Here is a 23,543-nt window from a genome sequence, read left to right as displayed (position 1 = left end):
ACAAAGCTGTGAAACGCTGAAAAATAAGGACATCTTTCATTAATGACCTCTACAGTTCATCTACGCCTGGAGACATGACCTCCTTTATATATGCTTTAAAAGGTTTGCCGTCTTATGACAGTTGTCTTCTCGTGACAGTGAGAAGAATCCTTCAGTTTGAAAGACATACAGTGTGAGTTTAAGGGGGTGACTGAAAAACACAAACACACAAATACACACAGTGTGAGTTTGAGTAAGACTCACCGATGAAGCCCAGCTGAGAAAACTCTAGAATCATCCACTCCTCTGACGGCTGCTGCAGGGCAAAATTTTTCATCGTGGTGAAGTAATTTGGCCGAGCAACAATGTCATCCTCTAGCTGTGAGAAAGAAAGAGACAGAAGGAAAACGTGTAAAGCACTACAATGTGGACCACAGTTTTTTGTTTTGTTTTTTTTTTTAGATTCAAGTGATGTCAAACCTTTTTTTCTAAGTATATAAAAAGACTAAATGATTAAAGGGTTAATATATATACAGAAGTTAATATATTTTTGTTTATCACAGCTAAAATTGCAGTAGGTACCATCTACACTACTACGTTTTCTTAAATAGTTATCATATTTTAAAATGAATATTCTCCTTGTCCAGACTGACGTTTTTACTGCATTTCTCCATCCACACTGTACAGCCTACAATAAAACACATAAAAAGTGATCTGGCATCCATACTTGCCAGACACATGTAGAGATAGGGGTTTTGGGGGCTTGGGCCAATAAAAACCAGACAGAGAGTGGTTGTGGATAACCACGCCTCTATTTTCAAAAGTTTGCATTTCAGTCTGTCTATAAATAAAGAAACAGCAGCATTTCCAAACTAAAACAAGGGGCCCTATCACACACCTGGCGCAATAAAGTGCAAGACATGTAAATTTCATGTTGTGTGCCACGTTGTTTAAATAGCAAATTCATTTGCGCCACTTGGGACTCATGGGTGTGCTGGTCTAAAAAGGAGGTGTGTTAAGGTGCATTGTTGGTGTGTTGCTATGTTGAGGAACTGAAATAGACTGCGCCATTGACCAAGTAAAAGCTGGTCTAAAACATATAAGAATAGGACGTGTTTGAATATATCTCAGTTTTTTGACCACACTTCGTTATCATTGGTCAGTTTTATTCGACATTAGAACTGCATTTAGAAATAGTTTTGACACAAATCTTTGCGCTTTACAAACGAAATTAAACATGTAGGCTAATAGATGTCTTCAGCGGAGTGCGTACAACTCCGTTTCCTTATCCACGAAAGTAAAGGAGTAAAGTAAAAAGCAAGTAAAGAGGCTGAATGGAAGTGGCCCATTCTTTATCCTAGTGCTGCAGATGGTCTGTTTAACTGTTTTCTCGCTATTGAAACATTTTTCAATTTGCAATGTCACAACTGACACCCGGAGGAAACCCATGCGAACGTGGGGAGAACATGCAAACTCCACACAGAAACGCCAACCGACCCAGCCGTGGCTCAAACCAGCGACCTTCTTGCTGTGAGGCGACAGCACTAGCTACTGCGCCACCGCGTCACCCACAAATCATCCATATCAATCTAAAGTAATGACTTTCCAAACAGAGCTATTTGAGTCATGTTGTGAATATGTATTTTTTTAATTGCAGTAAAAAAAAATAATACAATGTCAAAATTTTTCAATATCATGCAGCCCTAATCTACACTGTATCTAAGATGTGACAGATTCCAACTGTACTCATGAGGCTGTCCTTGTCCTATAAGAAGATGCTGTTCTTTATTATTCATGAAAGAATGAATTACTTTCCTGAGTGATGCTTTAATCTGTGTGCATTATGGCAGAGACGTGTTCATGAATCAAAAGTGAATGTTTGTTTTTGCTTTAAAGAAGTTTCTGTCTGGCTTAAATTCTCTATTGGGTTTCATGACCCTTTAACACAGAGCTCGATGGAGCTTTTAAACCCGACAAACATGAAAACAGGTCTGAAAGCCATTATTTTCCTTTAGCTTTTGCGGAAATTAAACGCTTCGAGTTGAAATGCTGCCGTATACTCGTCTGTACTTTTATGACATTTTATGGCTGTCACTTTTTGGAGTGCTAGTGAAATGCATTTTCACTTCTTTAAATGGCCGTGTTGGCTGAGTCTAATGCATGTGACGGGAATCCCAAGCAAACTTAAAGTGGATTTGAACTCTTCTCTAAGAAAAGCATCCGTCATGCACATCAGTGTCAGAGAACAGACTCTATAGTGAACAATTCATTGGGGAGAAAAATGCTAGGCCTTTCTCATGTGTTGGTTTTATCTAAATGCCAAAAAAAAAAACTTTGGCTTTACTCAAAGAACAGTTTATATTTAATGGAGCTTTCCATTTCCCCCAAAAGCCATTTCCCAGAGTTCTTACAACATTGAAACACAAGGTAACCCGTCAGAATTTATTTGGACTGTCTGACAGAATATTATCACTTATTTATTGCTTCGATACAAGTAAAAACTATCCTGGAACCATCTTTGCTCATGAATTCTCTCATGTTCTCTCCTAACATGTCTCCCTGGACAGCAATACAAGTTTCTACTGTAGTTCCACAGACACACTTTTGGCAATAGCTACTCATTGTATAGCTCAAAATGATTATGCCAAAAATCCTATTGTTGTAATATTGTTAAAAACAATATTAAAGGTGCAGTATTTAAGTTTGACACCCAGTGGTTGAACTATGTATTGCATTCACAGATCAAAACACACGCGCAGGTTGCCAGGTTGAGTAATAACTGGAGTGTGCCTGACTATCGAGATAATTTAAGGCTGATTTAAAGCATGTTCTAAATAAAAGCAACGGCATGCGATAGAAGGAAAAATTTCATAATAAATATTTAGTTTTTGTCCTAACCAATACCTGAAATTGATATTTTAAGGAAAAAGTCTGTTGAACGGCATCCTAATAATCACAAATACTGCATAAGACCTATTGGAACCCGCATGGACCCAAGATTCTCACAGAAATCAGTCAAGTTTGGTGAATGAAAAATCATGATTTGGGGTTACATTCAGTATGGGGGTTCAGTATAACCACCTCATGTGGAACTCTGAATCTGCATCTCACTTCTGAGTCTGCTACTGTCCACTGGAGGTCGCATTTCGATCACAGACGCATGCTTTGAGAGCCTTCCTGACTGAATGAATTGAGTGTAGGAATTTCTATAGGATTTTCCCATAGGCTTTTCGAAAATTGCTAATATTAAGCTCTGTGTTCAAACACAGTTCGTTACACTTACACGTTTTGTCCAACTGGAAATTCCTCACATGGAAATACATATTTTAGCACTTTTGGATCTTAAATGCAAACCCAAGAATTGGAAAGCTAACATTAGGCTATAAATGGACTACAGTGCCTTCGAGCGCTAGCCTGTGACATCAGCACCACCCTGCTAGTAGCTATGTTTCCATCCATCTATTTTCATGCATATCTTGCATATGCGCATAAAAAACGGTTGATGGAAACTCCATGAAGCACGTACGTTTTGAAAATGCACATAAAAACATATGCACAAACTACAAACTATAAAATACTATTTATGAAAACAAATCCAAACACCTAAGCAAGGAAGCTGCGTTCCAGCCCAGTTCATCTTGATGACGACAACACCTGTAGATCCATTTAGCAACTTGATAGCAACCATCATTTAAAGAAGCGTTACCAATTTAAAATATCAAGAGTGTGATGTAATGTAACTGACGTGTTTTATGTTGTAGAATAAAACGTGAAAGTATCTTGTGTCAGTGGTTGAAACGAACCTTATTTAAGCGATTTAACCAAAATTCCATTCAAAAAACCTATTGACTTTGGGACGAGGGAACCGGAACTGCTAAAATGCTAACTCGCTTCTGGGTTTTTGCATACAAATTGAAGTCAGAGTTCCTCCACTCTATGAAATATGCAGTTTTCCAATTAGGCTACCGGGGGTGCTGAAATATAATTGGCTAAAGTGGCAGTGAGCGGGTTAAAGAGACCAAAACAAAGACAGCCGTTCCAGCACGTAACGTACATTATTAAAGAAGAATAACTGACGTTAGCATAGTTTTTTCAGATAAAGAATGTTCAGTTAGCATTATTCTTAAATATCTGCAAACATATTATGGTATTCCAGCAGCAAAAGTAATATTTAGTGTATACCTGGCAAATATTGTCCAATCCTAAAAAAAAGTATGCATTCATTTATGCATAAATATGCACTATAATTATTTATAATATAAATAATAATTATTACTTCCGACTGGTTTTGTGATCCCGGCTCACATATGAGAATCAATTCAGTTAAAAAAAATAATATTCAGTCTTAAACTTGATCCTACCTGTACATAATAGTTCCCTTTAGTCTGGGCATACATCATCAGGAAGCAGTAATCCAGGTTCTGCTTTGTTCGCCATCTGCAAAAACAATTGGCATTTACTTGATACAGCGCAATAAACAGCCACACATACACGATCAAACAGATTAAAGTTAATAAATCGCAACAGAGACCAGCTGTTTACAAACAAGAGGACATTGAGTGATGGATTATTTGTGGCAGCTGCTGTTTACCCAGCATTCGGTTGTTCTTTTGAATTGTGAAGAGCAAACAACAACATCTAAAGCCTCACAAAAGTAGTCCATATGACTCAGTCTTCTGATATCTCCTTTAGTAGTTTTGTGCGAAGAAAAGATTATTATGTCTGCCCCTTTCTGCAACTTTCATCCATTCATTTTCATTTGGCTTAGTTAGATTTATCAGGGGTCACCACAGTGGAATGAACTGCAAATTACTCTGGCATATCTTTTACGTAGCGGATACATCCATACACTCTCATTCACATACTATGGCCAATTTAGTTCATATCGCATGTCTTTGGACTGTGGGGAAAACTGGAGCTTGCAAACTCCACACAGAAATGCCGATTGGCAGCAATCTTCTTGCTGTGAGGCGACAGTGCTAACCACTGAGCCACAATGCCACCCCCTTCTGCAACTTGATACAACAGAATTAAGTTATTAATTAAAACAATTATAACCATTGATATTAATGCATTATTAGGGATTAAAAAGGATATTAATATCCCAAGATGATAAAAGCTTTCCTTTTATTGTAAGTTTAGTTAAAAATGAATTGATGTTAACCTAAGAAGCCTTAATGTAAAGTGTTAATGAACAATAGGACTATAATATAATATAATATAATATAACATAATATAATATAATATAACATAATATAATATAATATAACATAACATAACATAACATAACATAACATAACATAACATAACATAACATAATATAATATAATATAATATAATATAACATAATATAATATAATATAACATAACATAACATAATATAATATAATATAATATAACATAACATAATATAATAATACAATTTAGTTTAGTTTAATATAATATAATATAATATAATATAATTTAACATAACATAACATAACATAACATAACATAACATAACATAACATAACATAACTTAATATAACATAATTTAATATAATTTAATTTAATATAATATAATATAATATAATATAATATAATATAATATAATATAATATAACATAATAATACAATTTAGTTTAGTTTAACATAACATAACATAACATAACTTAACTTAACTTAACTTAACTTAACTTAACTTAACTTAACTTAACTTAACTTAACTTAACTTAACTTAACTTAACTTAACTTAACTTAACTTAACTTAACTTAACTTAACTTTAATTTAATTTAATATAATATAATATAACATAACATAATATAATATATTATAATATAATATAATAATACAATTTAGTTTAGTTTAGTTTAGTTTAGTTTAGTTTAATGTAATGTAATGTAATGTAATGTAATGTAATGTAATGTAATATAATATAATTTAATATCATATCATGTAATGTAATATAATATAATAATAGTTTCAATCAACATGTCAGCAGATAGTAGGCCAAAATATCACGTTACAACGTTCATATTTGAAACTAAAATTCAAGCATTTAGAGCTGTTATGAACAGCACTGCGAATACAATGTGAATATTCTTAAAAAACATTCTAAAATTTTTAATAATGAATGTAATTATTCACAGTTTTTTAAAGTACCCACAATATCAAAGTTGTGCTTGTTCATTATCACGATACAATGAATTTTTGGACATCTGCATGTCTAGGCAGGTTACGGTGCTTATGAATTAATTTTTTTGGGGTCTGTGGTGGGGCAATGTCTCATTCAAATGTCAAAGCGAAACGGCTAAAGATCTGAATGCATGGTTATTGTCCATTGAGAAACAATGGAGCTTTTTCACAAGACTGTTATGACGCATTTAATCATAATCTAAAATCCTTGAAAATTTTTAATAAATAGATTTTTAAAAAACATATGAGCATATTCTATGCATTTATGAATGTATTATATCATCTTTGTGTCTAATTTAAAAAAAAAAAATTGCTTATGCAAGCTGTTTCTAATGCAGCGTATATGGAGTTAAGATTAAATTTGACATTCTCTCCTCTGGCTGCTGTCATCAGCCTCAGAGAATTTATTTCCTTTTCCTGAAAGTCTTGATAACACCATTGTCGAGTTTATCTTTATTTCAGCAAACAGAGTTGTAAAAAATTATTTGTTGTACTCTCCCATTCACTGCGTTCTAAGTTTACCCAGCTATGACGACTTCTGCTACTGAGAAACCCGGAAATGTGAAAAGGGTCTATATGGTGCACTTTCAGATTTAAAGCTCAGCTTGATGTTTTCCTTCTTTCAGAGCTGTTTTACTCACTGCATGGAAAATAATATCAAAAAATAATAATAGGGACTTTTTAATTTATTTCACATGGTGAATCTGCATTATGGGTATTATTATTATGTATTATTGTGCAGTGCAGTATGTGTAGTAGCAACATGCATCTCCATGCATCTCTTTATACAAACAGATATATACAAATGATCTGACGATGATTAAGTGCATAATCGAATATATGTACGGTGCTCAGCATATATAAGTACACCCCTCACTAATCTAGCTTTTAAATTCATATTTTTAATAGGAAGCTTTGCAATATTATATTTGTGCATATTCATTAGATTAGTCAGTACTGAAGGCAAATCTGAAGCGTATGTAACAAAATAACTCATGGTCCAAAAACTAATTTTTATGTTAAAGAGATGGGTTGCGGCTGGAAGGGCATCCGCTGCATAAATCATGTGCTGGATAAGTTGGCGGTTCATTCCGCTGTGGCGACCCTGGATTAATAAAGGGACTGAGCCAAAAAGAAAATGAATGAATGAGTTGAAATTTTGTAGGTTGTAATTTTTTTATATATATTTTGCTTGAATTTAATTGTAAAAAAAATAGTGATAGATGGATGAACAAAAAACAAATAATAAGGATGGATGGATGGACAAAGATCAAATAATAAGGATGGATGGATGGACAAAAAACAAATAATAAGGATGGATGGATGGACAAAGATCAAATAATAAGGATGGATGGATGGACAAAAAACAAATAATAAGGATGGATGGATGGACAAAACCAAATAATAAGGATGGATGGATGGACAAAGATCAAATAATAAGGATGGATGGATGGACAAAGATCAAATAATAAGGATGGATGGATGGACAAAAAACAAATAATAAGGATGGATGGATGGACAAAGATCAAATAATAAGGATGGATGGATGGACAAAAAACAAATAATAAGGATGGATGGATGGACAAAGATCAAATAATAAGGATGGATGGATGGACAAAAAACAAATAATAAGGATGGATGGATGGATGGACAAAAAACAAATAATGAGGATGGATGGATGGACAAAGAACAAATAATAGGGATGGATGGATGGACAAAAAACAAATAATGAGGATGGATGGATGGACAAAGAACAAATAATAGGGATGGATGGATGGACAAAGAACAAATAATGAGGATGGATGGATGGACAAAGATCAAATAATAAGGATGGATGGATGGACAAAAAACAAATAATAAGGATGGATGGATGGACAAAGATCAAATAATAAGGATGGATGGATGGACAAAAAAAACAAATAATAAGGATGGATGGATGGACAAAAAAACAAATAATAAGGATGGATGCATGGACAAAGAACAAATAATAGGGATGAATGGATGGACAAAAAACAAATAATGAGGATGGATGGATGGACTAAGAACAAATAATAGGGATGGATGGACAAAGAACAAATATTAAGGATGGATGGATGGATGGACAAAAACAAATAATGAGGATGGATGGACAAAGGACAAATAATAGGGATGGATGGATGGACAGAACAAATAAAAGGGATGGATGGATGGATGGATGGATGGATGGACGGACAAAGGAAAAATAATAGAGATGGATGGATGGACAAAAAAATAAGGACGGGTGGATGGATGGACAAAGGAACAATAATATAGAAATGGATGGATTGATGGATGGATGGATAAAACTGACAAATGGATGGATGAATAAAACTGAAGGGATGGATGGATGAATGGATGGACAAAGAAAAAACTAATAGATATAGAGGAATGGATGGATGGATGGACGGAACTGAACGGAACAAAGAAAAAATAATAGATATGGATGGATGGATGGATGGATGAATGGATGGACAAAGACAAACTAATTGATTTAGAGGAATGGATGGATAGATGGATGGACAAAGACAAACTATTAGATACAGAGGAATGGATGGATGGATGATGGATGGACAAAGAAAAAATAATAGATATAAAGGGATGGATGGATGGAATGCAACAAATAAAAAATAATAGATATGGATGGATGGATTGGATGGATGGATGGATGGACACAGACAAAGCAATAGATGTAGAGAAATGGATGGATGGATGGATGAATGGATGGATGGATGGATAAAGACAAACTAATAGATATAGAGGAATGGATGGATAGATGGATAGACAAAGACAAACTAATAGATACAGAGGAATGAATGGATGGATGGATGGATGGACAAAGACAAACTAATAGATACAGATGGATGGATGGATGGATGGATGGACAAAGACAAACTAATAGATACAGATGGATGGATGGATGGATGGATGGACAAAGCAAAACTAATAGATATAGAGGAATGGGTGGATGGATGGATTGATGGATGGATGGCATGTTTTGTTCACTTTTTATGTCTAACTGTGAAGATAATGAGAGGTTATGATATGTTTGTCAAGTTGTCAGAAATACATCACAAACAATGGGTGACATTGATATGATTTGCTTTTAAAATGAAAACTGAGCTAATCACAGTTGTCATAAGCATGCATAAACTCTCCTTCATATTCATGTGAAGTGTGTATTGTGTGTGTATGGTTTCATAATTATAAAGGTGTAATGCCTGCTTATGAGCACCCCTTCAAGTAAAGCAATACCAAATTCCCTTCTTGTTCTATACGCGGTTATATGCACCCTATCTATAACAACCTGTGATGTCCAGCTGTTAGACACCATCCCTAACAAACAGCTTTTCTCTTTCTCTGAAATAAGTTTTATCAGAGCCTCTAGGGGATACATCTGTCAAACATATCAGTTACGCTATGTCAGATTAAAATACACTCAGATTAAAAAACAAGTCATTTGGGTTGTTTACAGACCGCCCTAAGCAAATTTTTAACCACTGAAACACTGGATTTTATTTATTGCAGGGAAAAATAATTGAGATTCTTTTAACATGTAAAATAGTGAACTCGTGTCACCAAAATCTGAAGTATTAAATTATGGCAGTCACATTTATTCATTTCTGCAAAACTCGATTCAAATATTTTTGTCGCTTAATTGACATGTCACTACGAAAACCCTGCGAAAAGTGCAAAAATATTAATATAATATAATATAATAAAAAATAAAAATAAAAAATCACCTCAAATGCCTATTTTTCAAGAGCCTGGGGTGTTTTTACATGGGGAACAACTGAATAGTAGACAAAGAGTACCATTTTTACACTCAAAAACCACATCCATTTAAACTACACATGCTGAGCTAAACGCCTGCAACACATCTCAGGAAAGAAGGCATCCAGTCTAAAATAGATTTGTATTTTTCTTGGCTGATTGGTTATTGATTAGATTGTCTGCTTGATTGGTGATGGATTCATCTGGCTGTCTGATCCAGCATCGATCTGTTCGTCAGGGGTGCTCTGGGTTGGACTGGTCGGTCTGATGAGATCCGACAGGCTTTGAGCACAAACCGATGTTAATGAACATATTTACTTGCATCAGTCTGCGTTGTCCTGACCGTTATTTTAGGAGAATGTGCAACAAATGTGTCTCTCCAGAATAAAAGCACTGCTGTTTCACTTTGGAGAGTGGTGAGACTGCAAAATGAAGATGTTCAGAAAATTTGAGTTTGGGAAAGTGTTTGTTCTTGGAGTAAGTTCTAGTTAAGCATTTAAAATTAAAATCACGTGAAATCATCTTAATCTTTTACAGAGAAGTGCAGACTCTCATGTGAGAAATGAATGAAACTGATACACTCATGTTTCGTGGGATTGACAGTATTTACTGACCCTGTCACACTTTCCAGTGCATTCAGATTAGAGTTAATTACACAGCCTGAATTAAACTTGTTTTATATAGATTTTTGTGAAACTGCTGATCCCAATCCAAGACAGTTTGGATTTGGTAGGTTTTCTCAACCTAATATATATATATATATATATATATATATATATATATATATATATATATATATATATATATATATATATATATATATATATATATAAAAATATAGGGTATATATAATATATAAGGTTAGGGTAATAAGGCAAGTTATTGTTTAACGATGGTTTGTTCTGTAGATTATCTAAAAAACTTATCTTAAAAGGGATTATAATTTTGACCTTAAAATGTTGTTAAAAATTAACAAAATTTAATTAAATAATTTTTTTTTAAACTAAAATAAAAAATAAAAAAACATCATAATTTGGGAAAGATTTAAAACAGAAAGAAAAATTTAAAGAGGGGCTAAAAATTCTGACTTAAACTGTTTATATATATATATTTGAAGGGGTGTTCACAGGCCCGTCATGACACTACATGAACATGAATGAGATTTTATGCATGGCATGTCATATGCAGTGTCGTTGGCTCAGTTATGTAATTTTCAAAAGTGACATTGCTTGAGATGTCTTTGTTTTGACAACATGACATTACTAAAACAATATAACTTGTCATAAATCCGTCATAAACATGATTGTCTTGAGGTCAATAAATGGTGTCATGAATTTTTGAACAGTGTTTTCAGTATATTTCTAGACCTTAAAGAAGCAGGTGATTGTCTTTAAAAACATTTTTTGTGCACATTGCAATAGTAGTAGGTAAATGATCTAAATGTATTTATATGCATTTTTATATTCTGGGTAAGGCATAAGACTAAAAATGTTCATCCAATTAAAAATTGTTGGGCAAATAATAATAATTCTGATAAGTAACCCAAACTGTCTATTAACAAATGTAGATTTGTACATCTGCGCACCCCATTCACGAAGATCCACCATTTGCATCCATCTTTTACAGCATTGATAATGTAGATTTTTATTTAGTTTAACAACAAAACATAAGTAAATAGCGCTATTTTGTATAGCCTGCTTTAGTGAGGTGAAGTTGGCTTTATATTCACATTGGTTCATTTTTGAACAATGACAACCTGTATTTTTTACCATGATACTTCGGTCTGAAATAGCATGTAAGTATGGCCTAGTAATAAGTGTAATTCCTGCATGCCGCCGGCCAAACACTAAGCATAAGTCGATCCTTGCATGTATGAAATACTGTACATTAAGTTTTGCTTGCTACACAACTGAAAACCTGCTAGATATAACACAGATTTTTGTTCAGAATTGTAGTATAATAAAGTACTATAAAGTTTTCTAACTGGCAAATGACATGATCTAGTGGGTCTCTGTCATCTTTAATGTGCGCATTCAAGATTTCAGGAGGTGTGGCTTTGGATGGGAGGGGAGGGGACTGTGTTTCATAGATATTATGCTAACTGATTAGCATTTAGGCAGATCACCTACTGCACTTTTAACTACTGTAGTTGTACAATTGAATTTGTGTTTAAAATGCCATTAAATATTAATGACAGAGTAGTGACAATTTAAGGAAGAAAAAGGAAAAAAATACAAATGCGAATAATAATAATAATAAAAAATACAAAAACACATCAGAACTTAAATGAACAGTTGACTAGTCACATATTTCTTTACAGGTCACATTAACAAATACATTTAAAGATCAATTTAGACTGTGAAAGGCAGTACAATCCATCTCTCCCAGTATTGCAGGTATTTGTCCATTTGTAGTTTTAAAGAAAAAGTCATGCTCTCCATATTTTGAACATTAGAGACAGTATCCAACCACTCTATTGTAGGGGGGTTGAGTTTTAGCCACTTTCGAGTTACAGTTTTCTTACTGGTTGCTAGAAGTATTTTTTTTATAAATACTTGTCTTTTACCATTAAGTTGGCTGTAATGTTCCCAGGTTAATTGTTGTAAAAGAGAAGTTCATACCATCCGCAAAAAATATTTTGTATTACTTGCATTACGTCCTACCAGTATGACTGAATGGCTGGGTAACTCCAAAATATGTGAATAACTGCTCATTTTTTATGACAAATTAATTGTAAAAAAATCATGTTGAAATGCCATGTTGAAATTGGAATTATATTATATAAGACAACATAAGTTATCATAAATCTGTCATAAACAGGATTGTCATGAATATTGTGTCATGAATTGAGTCATCATTGTGTGATGAATATTTTCTGATCACTTTTTAAAGTGGAACAAACTGATATTGTCATTCTAAATTCTCAATAAAAGTGTCAGTACTCTATTATTACTCTTAGACATTTTAAAGACAAATGAATTTTCTATCATTGTAGAGGTCAAGAGATATATTATTCATTATGTTGTCTCGATAATGTCAAGTTGACAAAGACACTGACAAGGTATGGCATACTTGGTTATGTCAAGCTGTCATAAAGACATCTCAAACAATGTCACCTTGACATAATAACACTTAATGACAGTTGTCAAAATCTCATTTATATTCATGACATGTCTCATGAAAACTCCAAGTAAACCCACACATACATACGTAAGTATGTGCGTTGGTGTCTGTTGCCTTTGGTTAGAGTTTGTTTTCATCCGACTCGGCATGTTTAATTGGCGTTTGTTGGATTGTGAAACATCCGAGCAGTGTGATGATTTTCCAACAAATTGCTACAAACTCTGACATCCCAATTCCAATTCTACCCCTTAGCCATTTCCCTTCGTTTTGCGCGATCACGTGAAGGAGTAGGGGTGTTCCAATTCTTGAAGTAGAATTAGCTTGAAGAAATAGCTTGAAGGTGTAGGGCTAAGGCTTAAATAGCCTATGAGATTTTTCAGGACCACACTCGAAACCAAGGGATACGAAACATTTCCCAGAACACACCATCTACAACAGCAACATGGCTGCACACAGATGAGATGAGACAAATGAGTATTTTTTTTGTTATTATTATGAATTTGTACAATAAACAAGCCTTTGTTCCATTACATTTATAACGGCGTTTGTGTTTTATCGTTATGCTTAAAAAATAAATTAAAAACAATAAAATAACAATTTTTTAAAACGCTAAATTCCGCTAACTATACTGCCTAATAATAACTCCTGTATAACAGTCTGTAAGAAATGAAGTGTTTTTTTTCTGTTGCGCTCAACAAACAACCAAATGAACAGAGAAGGGTCTCATGACCTTAAGATTAACTTTACACCTTTCTCCAAATTTCAGGAGGTAAAATAATCACCCTCAAGCATGACCAAATGACCAGAGAAGGGTCTTGGGACCTTAAGGTTAACTCTCTCCAAATCTCAGGAGGTAGAATATTGACTCTATGATAATCATGCTACAAACCTCAAATTTGTGCTTTGCAATCAGAAATAATGTGCACCTAGTTGAGAGAGAGGGTGGGCCTGATCAACTCACACTTCTCTCTTACCTAATAGGCCGACCTTTGGCCAGCACTCAAATTTTGACTATAAAGGTGAGGGTTTCTTGCTGAAATATTGGAAGCTCAGCCGTGGGATAAGTGCGCATCGCCCGGCATTCTCGGACACACGTGTTGATTTTCCAATGTGACTGCAACGGGCTCCCCAGTCTTTGAGGAGGAAAATGAACGCACGTCTCTGAGGTTGTATATACTTCTATCAAATAGCTTGGGGTTTCATTATCTGCCTTTTATTCATGTAATCCTTATTATTCATCTTTATTTAGCATTATAATCCTTTCGATTAATGATTTTCATGAGTATGATTTATGATTATTGACTATTATTGTGATAATTGATATCAGCTGTGTGTACCAACAATAAACAGTTGTATTGCTTGATTAGTATGGTGTATGGACTGTTATTGGTGCCTTCTCTTGTTGATTAGCACCACACTTGTCTCACTTGCATAAACACAAACCATACTAACACCTTTTTGGTATGCTGAAACATTTTACATACTAAAATTTGGGGCATACTAAAACACAGTCCCACAACATACTTTCACATCTGACACTCGATGTGAATGACACACGATGACACTCGAATACCCTGTCAGAAAAGTCTAGTGGCTGGAAATGACCTTTAACAGTGTCTGGTATAATGTTAATGTTGTTTTCGTTTGTTTACATAGATGAATATGGCCACGGTGTAAATACAAAGTACAGTTACGATCTTATTGCCACATTATATCATAATAATAGCATTATATCATTGCCTTCAGTGATTTCTTGAAGATAAATACCCAAAAATAACGCAACTGGAACAATTACAGCAGTCACAATCATCAATCTCATATGAAGGAAGAAATTGTGATGACATATGATGACGTGCACAGGTGTTACACTACATAGGCTGTGTCCGAAATTGCATACTTCCATACTATGTAGTATGCTAAAAAAAATTATGCAACCTGAGTATGTCCGAATTCATAGAATTCAAAAATCAGTATGCGAGAAGTACCCGGATGACCTACTACTTTTAGTGAGATTGTGAAATGTGCGTCTGATGCCCCGCAAGAGAATTCATGAATGGGAGAGAAGTGACGCAACTCACGCAGGTAGGTCACATGATCATGACAACTATAAAGAACTTACATTTCTTATGGTCGAGTAGTACATTTAAATTCAAATTGAGTATCTACTGAGTAGTAGGCGGTTTCGGGGACAGCTGTAGTCTAAGCCTGGTTTCTACTGTACTTCTGCGGAGCGATCGCCGTGACCCAAGGCATTTGGTTTGCGCTTTGCCATGCAGTTAAACTTCTGCGCATTGTTTGTGTTGCTCTGCAATAACACTTCCAAAACACCAGCTGGCAGTAAGGTTTTTATTTTCCTCCGTGTCGAGTCCTTTGCGGGTGTTTTATTTTTTCTGAAGGCAACCTGAATGTACAAGTAGCTAAAACTCGCTCATTCAGAGACGGGAACCGGAGGACGTGCAACAATTTTAATCATAAGGTAAACAAACAAAAAAAAAAAAAGTCTCCATCTGGAGCTCCTTCACGGGATTCCAGACATGTAAACACTCGCTCAAACGGGTTCGCACTGCTCTCACCCCACCCACAATTGTCAGTGATACCAAGCCGACCAATCACAGAGTTTGTGCTATGAGTCATTGCGACGTGTGCGTCAACCTCGCCTATGGGACCGCGCGAAGACTGCACTGCAGAATTCTGCTTGACGCAGACGCTTAAATCAGCCTTTAAATACGGACCAGTTAGGCTTTATGTAAAATGTTTTTTAGCTCAGAGAAGGATTAATTCAATAATTAATTAATTAATGAATTATTGTGTGTTGCAAGTGTTTGAGCAGAGTGAACATGAGAGTAATTTCCATGACATTCTAAATAGAATGATCAACTTGTATGTTGGTGCACAGCTGTGCAGTGTGTGAACTAGCCTTAAAACATGCAGAGCACAAGACACCACAGACTACATTATCTACATGCAGTTCTTTTCATTTATTTGGATTGTACATTTAATATAATTAATTATTGGCTTTTCATCAACTCAACTGCAGTTCCCTCATGTGAAACTCTGATACGGACCTCAGTCAGGGCGAACAAAATTAGATTTGTGAATTAAATGGAAAATGAGGCAGTGAGAGACAGACGTTCTTTGTGTTCAATAGATTGTATTTTTGCTTAACACACTGCCAATTGTTCGGCTGATGAAACATCTTTCCAAAAAACTTTCAGCCGACAAGCATTTCATAATTATGAAATTCGTTGAAATTGCCAGATTGTCTATTAATTCTGCACACAAAGATGCTTAATTTTAGCAGGAGAACTGATGTGACAAGGCTGCAGATAAGCACTGTGTGTGTATGCGTGCATATGTGTGTGCGTGAAGTCATTCTGATGGTTTAGTTGTGTGTTTGTGTTAATTAAACTGAACTGACAAAACAGAAATGCTGGAAGTGTTTGTGTGTGTGTGCACTCATGAATAAGGCATAAAGAAGCCTGACCCTAGGGGAAAATACGCAAACACACACACACGCACATGCAAACCAAACGCACAGATTATTTACATTCAGGTAGAAGCTGCATTCAGCTAAGCACAGAGTGTTTTTATTAGACCTGAAACTGTACGTGAACACAAATGCCTCTAGCTAAGTCAGTTTCACACATAATGGATCTGTACTCAATTCATAATGCAGGTTAGCTTCACAATTCAATGCAGTAAAGGTGAACTGCAGCAAACAAGGATGGAATCACAAGATCATTCATGAAAATATGGAATTTAAGGTAGGAAATTTGGCAAAATTGGAATGAATAAATTAAAAAAAACCTCCACACATTCAAACTGCAACACAGATCTGTCTCTATGAATATGAAAATCTGAAACGACTGTTGTTTATATACTTAAAGGCCACATATGTCATTTATTTCTCTCAGAAATTCTTCAAGCAGGGGTTTTGGAGGTTTTATGAGGGTACATTTCAGACTTTAAGTAGGTATGTAACCTGACTCATGATTCTATACGATTCACGATACTAATCTCACAATACGATTTAGTCACAACTTTTTAACAAAATTATTTGAAACAAATTTAATGCGAAGAGCCCTTTCATTTTGTTTTCTTAAATGCTGCACATTTTTGCAAAATAGCACATTTTCTGCCATAACTAAACTGCTATTTTAAAAACAATAACAATAACAACAAGAATACAAACTAAAGAAGGCTCTTTAATATAAACAAACTAAAACTGTGACTGTGCTGGGTTTTGACATTTTGAAAAAAGAAATATCAGCATATCGATGTTTTCGATGTCCCCTGCTGAAAAAACTCTTTACTGGGGACTGAGATGGCTGGTGTGGAGGGGAAAGCCTTTTCTAAAGCAGAGAGCAGCGTGTACAGGGGTGGATAATAGGCCATCTGATCCAGGGGACTGGCTACTGGCATAACTGATTATAAAATCAATAATTATAAAGAGACAGGAGTTGAACAGGAGTTTAACATGAATGTGATAATTAATATTACTTCTATAATTAATCACTATAAGTATCAGTGTGATACACTTAAGAATATTTTTAAATATTCAATAATAATAATAAGCAAATGATTAAAATATGCATAAACTAATTTGTAAAGGAGAGGGTAAAATAATCTAATATCTGGTTCTGAACAACTTTCTTTTTCAGTCTGAAAAACATCTTCACACTTTTGCTATGAAGCACTGATGTGCCGTGTGATCTCTGTTGCACTCGTCGGAGCAAAACCGGCATTAACAGCCTTTTATGCGGAGGAGTACTAAAGTTTAAATAATATGATGGTGATCTTTACTATAAGCATGCCTCCTGATTTGTTTTTGTATGAAGCAAGTGATGACGAGTCAGGGAGGTAAAACTTAATAAAGCTAATTCTCTGCCACGTATCACGTCTTAAACAACAGATAATTCTATAAAACATTTTTTTATATTCAATAGAATTGTCTATATTATTTCATTCAAATAAAAATTAATATTCATGCAAAAGATTTCTTAAATGATTATTTTCCAGTTACATTTAGGATTAATTATTTAGAATAATAATTGTTTAATAACAATAATATTTATTTGTAATAATATATATATATATATATATATATATATATATATATATATATATATATATATATATATATATATATATATATATATATATAAAATGTATTTATTTGTTATATTTTATTTATTTATTATATTTGCAGTTTGTTTTCACTGGTGCACTTGTTTTGTCTGAGCACCGCTGTCATTTACCATAGATATTTACATTAGATGTTGCCTACGCTATTGTTATCTATTGGAAGGAATACGTCAATAAAGCCACCATTTTAGTACAGGGTAGCGCTCCTTTGAAATTAACGTAGGAAGGTGCAGTGGAGGACTGACCATCCAGAGCCATAGATATATACACAAATACATTATCGGGAGTTTTCAGTGGTCAGTGTGCAAATATTTTTTTAAATTACGAAAATTATAATTTTACATCACTTTTCTCCATCGATGGATAAGAGATCGCACGGGCATTGGCGACAAAGAGTGTGTGTTTGTGTGCATGGAAATGTATTATCTTCCCTCCCTGTTAAGTCAGATCTAATCCGTGTCCTGCTTTCACTTCTATTTCTAACGGAGGGAGCGATTTGTTTGTGAATGAATCTCCGTTATGAACGACTCGTTTACCTAGCCGACAATAATACAAGTTTCTGGCACCGCAGCGTCTTGTTGTCATATTTCATTTACTTTGTTTGCTGATTTTATTCAACAAAACCTGCATAAGCCCAGTATTTAGTGCGAGTTGGTGGTACTTTGCCTTATTGTCAGTGCAGTAAGAGACCGTATTATCATCAATAACATGACTTGTTTAGCACAAAAGTTCGTAACATACCAAAACGTAAAAAAAACCTAAATCTTACCTATGAAATGTTCTGCCTTTATGCTTTGTTTGCTCATTACAACACCCGTACACAGCGCAGAAGTCCAGCATCTTCAGTCCAGCTCTAGTCTTGACTAGTGCAGTTGAATGACTTTTGCCGTGGGAGCACTGTACAAATGTGGCAGTGCTATTGATGAATGCTCAGGGTCCGTATGTGATATCTAGTGTATATATCTATGGTCATTTACTCTGCCGCCCCACCTCTTGCTCGCCGCTGATGTGCAGGTAAAGCTAGTTTGCGCATGTAAACAGTGCCCCCTCTGTTAAAAAAATGCTCAAGGTGAATCATTACATCCCTAACTTTAAGACAGAAACCTAAAAAATTTAATTAAAACTTAAAAAAACAAACGAAAAAAATCTGATGCTATATATATATATATATATATGTGTGTGTGTGTGTCTTGAAAAAACATCTAGTCAAATATTATTTCCTTTTATCATAAATAGATAATAATATATCAGTTATTAGAAATGAGTTATTAAAACTGTTATGTTTAGAAATGTGTTGAAAAGATCTTCTCTTCGTTAAACAGAAATTGGGGGAAAAAATAAACAGAGACACCTGCACTGAAAAAAATTATTCAAAGATGATTCCTTTCAAAGAACTCCATTTTTTTTACGTTACGTGGTTGTAAACAATTTATTTGTGTTGAATTTAAACAAACAAATTAAGTTGAACATTATTAAATTTAATTTGTTTGTTTAAATTCAACACAAATAAATTGTTTGCAACAGTTTTGCATGCAACACTTTTTTTCAGTGTGGATGCATAACCTGCCTCAAGTCTCACGGAGGAGCCCTGGAAGCTAAAAGAAGAGACGCCAGTGCTAGATGAGAGAGAACCAGGCCTGGATGTTTCATGTTTTGCTTTTGGTTTCAGTTTGACAGCAGTCTTCAGGAGGAGCTGATGTCTGTTTGTTTTGTTTTTTCATTTTGATATCATTTAAATGTTTGTCTGTTCTCCGCCTCCTTCCCGATGGCCAGGTGGCCATCAAACTTCATTACATATCTATTCTCATAAATTTTAACACATCTTTTTTTATCAATGAAAAGGTAAAAAAACAACAATAAAAAGATTAAATGGTATCATATCATATTTAGATTTTACTTGATTTAGACCTGCACCTTGATTATAAATAAATATTTCGTAAGTGTTAACATTGAAGACTCCAAGAGACTCCACAGTTACTGCTGATTTAATGTAGCTCAACATTCACACTGATCATGCATGGTTATTTATGGAGAAACACACAGTGATGGGTTAAGAAGTGTGGCTACCTTACCTGACCCGCTCTTTAGGGTCACCAAATGACTCTTTGAGGTGAGAGAAGTCTGGATAGAAATGGACAGAGGGAGAAATGATCTCCAAAAGGCCAGACTGAATCTCCCCCGGAAACCTGAAACAGATGCATTATATTTACTGAACTGTATAGGTTTACACATTCACAAAAGTCAAAATTAGACTTTGAATAAAACATATTTTCATCACAATCATACTGAACACAACATTGTATGTGTGAGTGTAGTACTGTAAGTCTGTTATTGTGATTTGTGTGTGGAAAATATACAGTTAAAGTCAGAATTATTAGCCCCCCTGTTTATTTTTTTCCCTAATTTCTGTTTAAAGGAGAGAAGATTTTCTTCAACACATTTCTAAACATAATAGTTTTAATAACTCATTTCTAATAACTGATTTATTTTATCTTTGCCATGATGACAGTAAATAATATTTGACTAGATATTTTTCAAGACACTTCTATACAGCTTAAAGTGACATTTAAAGGTTTAAGTGGGTTAATAAGATTAACTAGGCAAGTTAAGGTAATTAGGCAAGTTATTGTATAACAATGGTTTCTTCTGTAGATTATCGAAAAAGAAATTAGCTTAAAGGGGCTAGTAATTTTGACCTTAAAATGGCTTTAAAAAAATTAAAAACTGCTTTTATTTTAGCAGAATTAAAACAAATAAGACTTTCTCCAGAAGAAAAAATATTTTCAGACATACTGTTAAAATGTCCTTGCTCGGTTAAACATCATTTGGGAAATATTTAAAAAAGAAGAAAAATCAAAGGGGGGCTGATAAATCTGACTTTAACTGTATATATTTTTATTACTAAATATTTTTAAATAAATAAAATGTTCTATTCTGAACTGAAAATCTACAACACTAATTACTTTATTCTCTTCATGAAAGTGACGGGCAACGAAAACTGTAATGCTAAATTAATGTGAAAATGATAACAACTAGCTATAATTTCTAAACAAATTTAGACTATGTGAAAAAATTAAAATGTACTGTATGTCGATTTGAAGATTTAAGGAATTTTATGTCACTGAATTACAACTCTTTCACTATTTCTTCTGTTGCCACCCTCTAGATTAATGATTTAATTTTTGGATTGAATTTTTGGGTAAGTTTCTTCGGATATAGTTTCACTGAAAACGCAGTAAAATACTTACCTAATAAATACTTACTTAGTGGTGGAGATATTTTTATTATTATTATTAATAATAATAATAATCTGAGCATTTGAATGTATTAATAAGTCAAATTAATTGTAGCATCTAATTTGCTTCTGTAAAACCATGAAAACAATTATCAGACGGTACAGAATACATATCATCACTAATATCATCAAAACAACACAAAGTTTATTTATTTTTATTAACAATTTATCTTTAAATTTGATACATCTTAAATAAGAAACAATTAAATACACTCACCAGCCACTTTATTAGGTACACCTTACTAGTACTGGTTGGACCCGCTTTTGCCTACAGAACTGCCTTAATCATCATGGTATAGATTCAACAAGGTACTGGAAATATTCCTCAGAAATTTTTGTCCATATTGACACAATAGCATGACGCAGTTGCTGCAGATTTGTTGACTGCACATCCATGATGCGAATCTCCTATTCCACCACATCTCAAAGGTGCTCTATTGGATTGAGTTCTGGTGACTGTGAAGGCCATTTGAGTACAGTGAACTCATTGTCATGTTCAAGAAACCAGTCTGAGACGATTTGCGCTTTATGATAAGGCGTCTTATAGCATGGATAGATCCATGCTGTCATGTTGTTGACGCCAAATTCTGACCCTACCATCCGAATGTTTCAGCAGAAATCGAGACTCATCAGATCAAACAATGTTTTCCAATCTTCTATTGTCTAATTTTTGTGAGCCTGTGTGAATTGTAACCCTAGTTTCCTGTTCTTAACTGACAGGAGTGGCACCTGGTGTGGCCTTCTGCTGCTGTAGCCCATCTGCCATCTTTGTTGAGCATTCAGAGATCCTTTTCTGCATTAGGAATACACCAATACCATTTTTTTGGAACGATCCGATCCTAATACCATATTCTGAGTATCGACCGATACAGATCCGATCCCGATATTATGCAGTTTTATTTTTTCTTTTTAAACCTAATACAGTTTCTATAGTTCTTGTGCTCAAATATTAAATCTTCTTTAGTAAAAATAACAGACCTATGGCCTACATTATATGACAGACGACACAATCTAACTAAAAACATGATGCTTGCTATAAACTAGGCTACATTATTTGAGAATTCATTATCTCATTGATATGATCTGTTGTGGTCCAGCTTATGTTTCCTTTTTTAATATTAAGATTTTTCTTTGAAATTTGTAATAGGCTACCACTATTGACCCTAATCATTGGTAAAATAACCAGCCTTCTAGTAAATCCTGATATTTTCCTGCAGGTTTGAAGCAGACTAAACTAAACCGTCTGAGGCCAGGCCAGCGAGTATTCCCTCGCCTAAACTCGCCATAAGTGAGATGGAGAAACTGAAAACATGTCTGAAAAATTACTTTTTGCCTGAAAAATTTTCTTTTTGAAACGAATTTTATTTAGTATAATTTGTTGGTTATTTTAATGTATTTTTGTTGGTCAGTTATCTACAAAATAAACAAGAATATCTGAGGTGAAGTTCAAAACCACGTCCGCTTATTTGCTTCAGCGCACAAACTAACAAAAAGGTACGTTAAATAAAATATTAATATAAATAAAATGACAGTGAAACATTTAGTTTCAGAGTAGCCTATATTAGGCTAAATAATTGTTTATTAATGACAATCCATATGCGCCCGTCAGTTTCACTTGTATTAATTTAATCAACTACTTTGACCACAAAGAGCCAGGCTTTACAAACTATTCGCAGCACTTAAAGTATTCACCTCAAAAGAATAAACTCAGTCGGAAAGATGAGAGAACATAAAATTATTATGAGAATAATTTTACGGAGCGGCGCACATTGCTTCCGCGCAGCCGGTGGGCTTGATGAAGCGCTTGATGCATCACTGAGACAAAGCGCACAGCCCTCCGGTATCTGTGGACACTTTCAAAACTGAGCAGCACAAAGGAAAGAAAGCAGTGTGTATCTGTCCAATTTATTATTGAGCCTTTTCTAACTTATTATTTCAGGTAGGCCTACTGTGTGTGTGAAGAGCAGGTAATAATAACCCTCTCTACTCCAGTGTTGCGAATGCGATCTATTGATCTAACACACAGTGCAACATGAT

The 23,543-nt window shown here is 34.3% G+C and overlaps 1 protein-coding gene across 1 annotated transcript in view; it reads right to left on the bottom strand.

Annotated features, from left to right (window-relative positions):
• mgat4b (alpha-1,3-mannosyl-glycoprotein 4-beta-N-acetylglucosaminyltransferase B) overlaps window positions 1-23,543 on the bottom strand; it is a 158,561-nt gene that overhangs the window by 89,103 nt on the left and 45,915 nt on the right. The window contains exons 4-6 of the mRNA XM_056472938.1: window positions 20,284-20,397; window positions 4,341-4,416; window positions 244-358 (exon numbers count right to left, since the gene is read on the bottom strand). Coding sequence (XP_056328913.1) covers window positions 244-358; window positions 4,341-4,416; window positions 20,284-20,397 — 305 coding nt within the window. The remainder of the gene's footprint in view (window positions 1-243; window positions 359-4,340; window positions 4,417-20,283; window positions 20,398-23,543) is intronic.

This window comes from Danio aesculapii, chromosome 14, assembly GCF_903798145.1.
Source record: "Danio aesculapii chromosome 14, fDanAes4.1, whole genome shotgun sequence".
NCBI lineage: Eukaryota > Metazoa > Chordata > Actinopteri > Cypriniformes > Danionidae > Danio > Danio aesculapii.
This window is presented reverse-complemented; position numbering and strand designations above follow the sequence as displayed.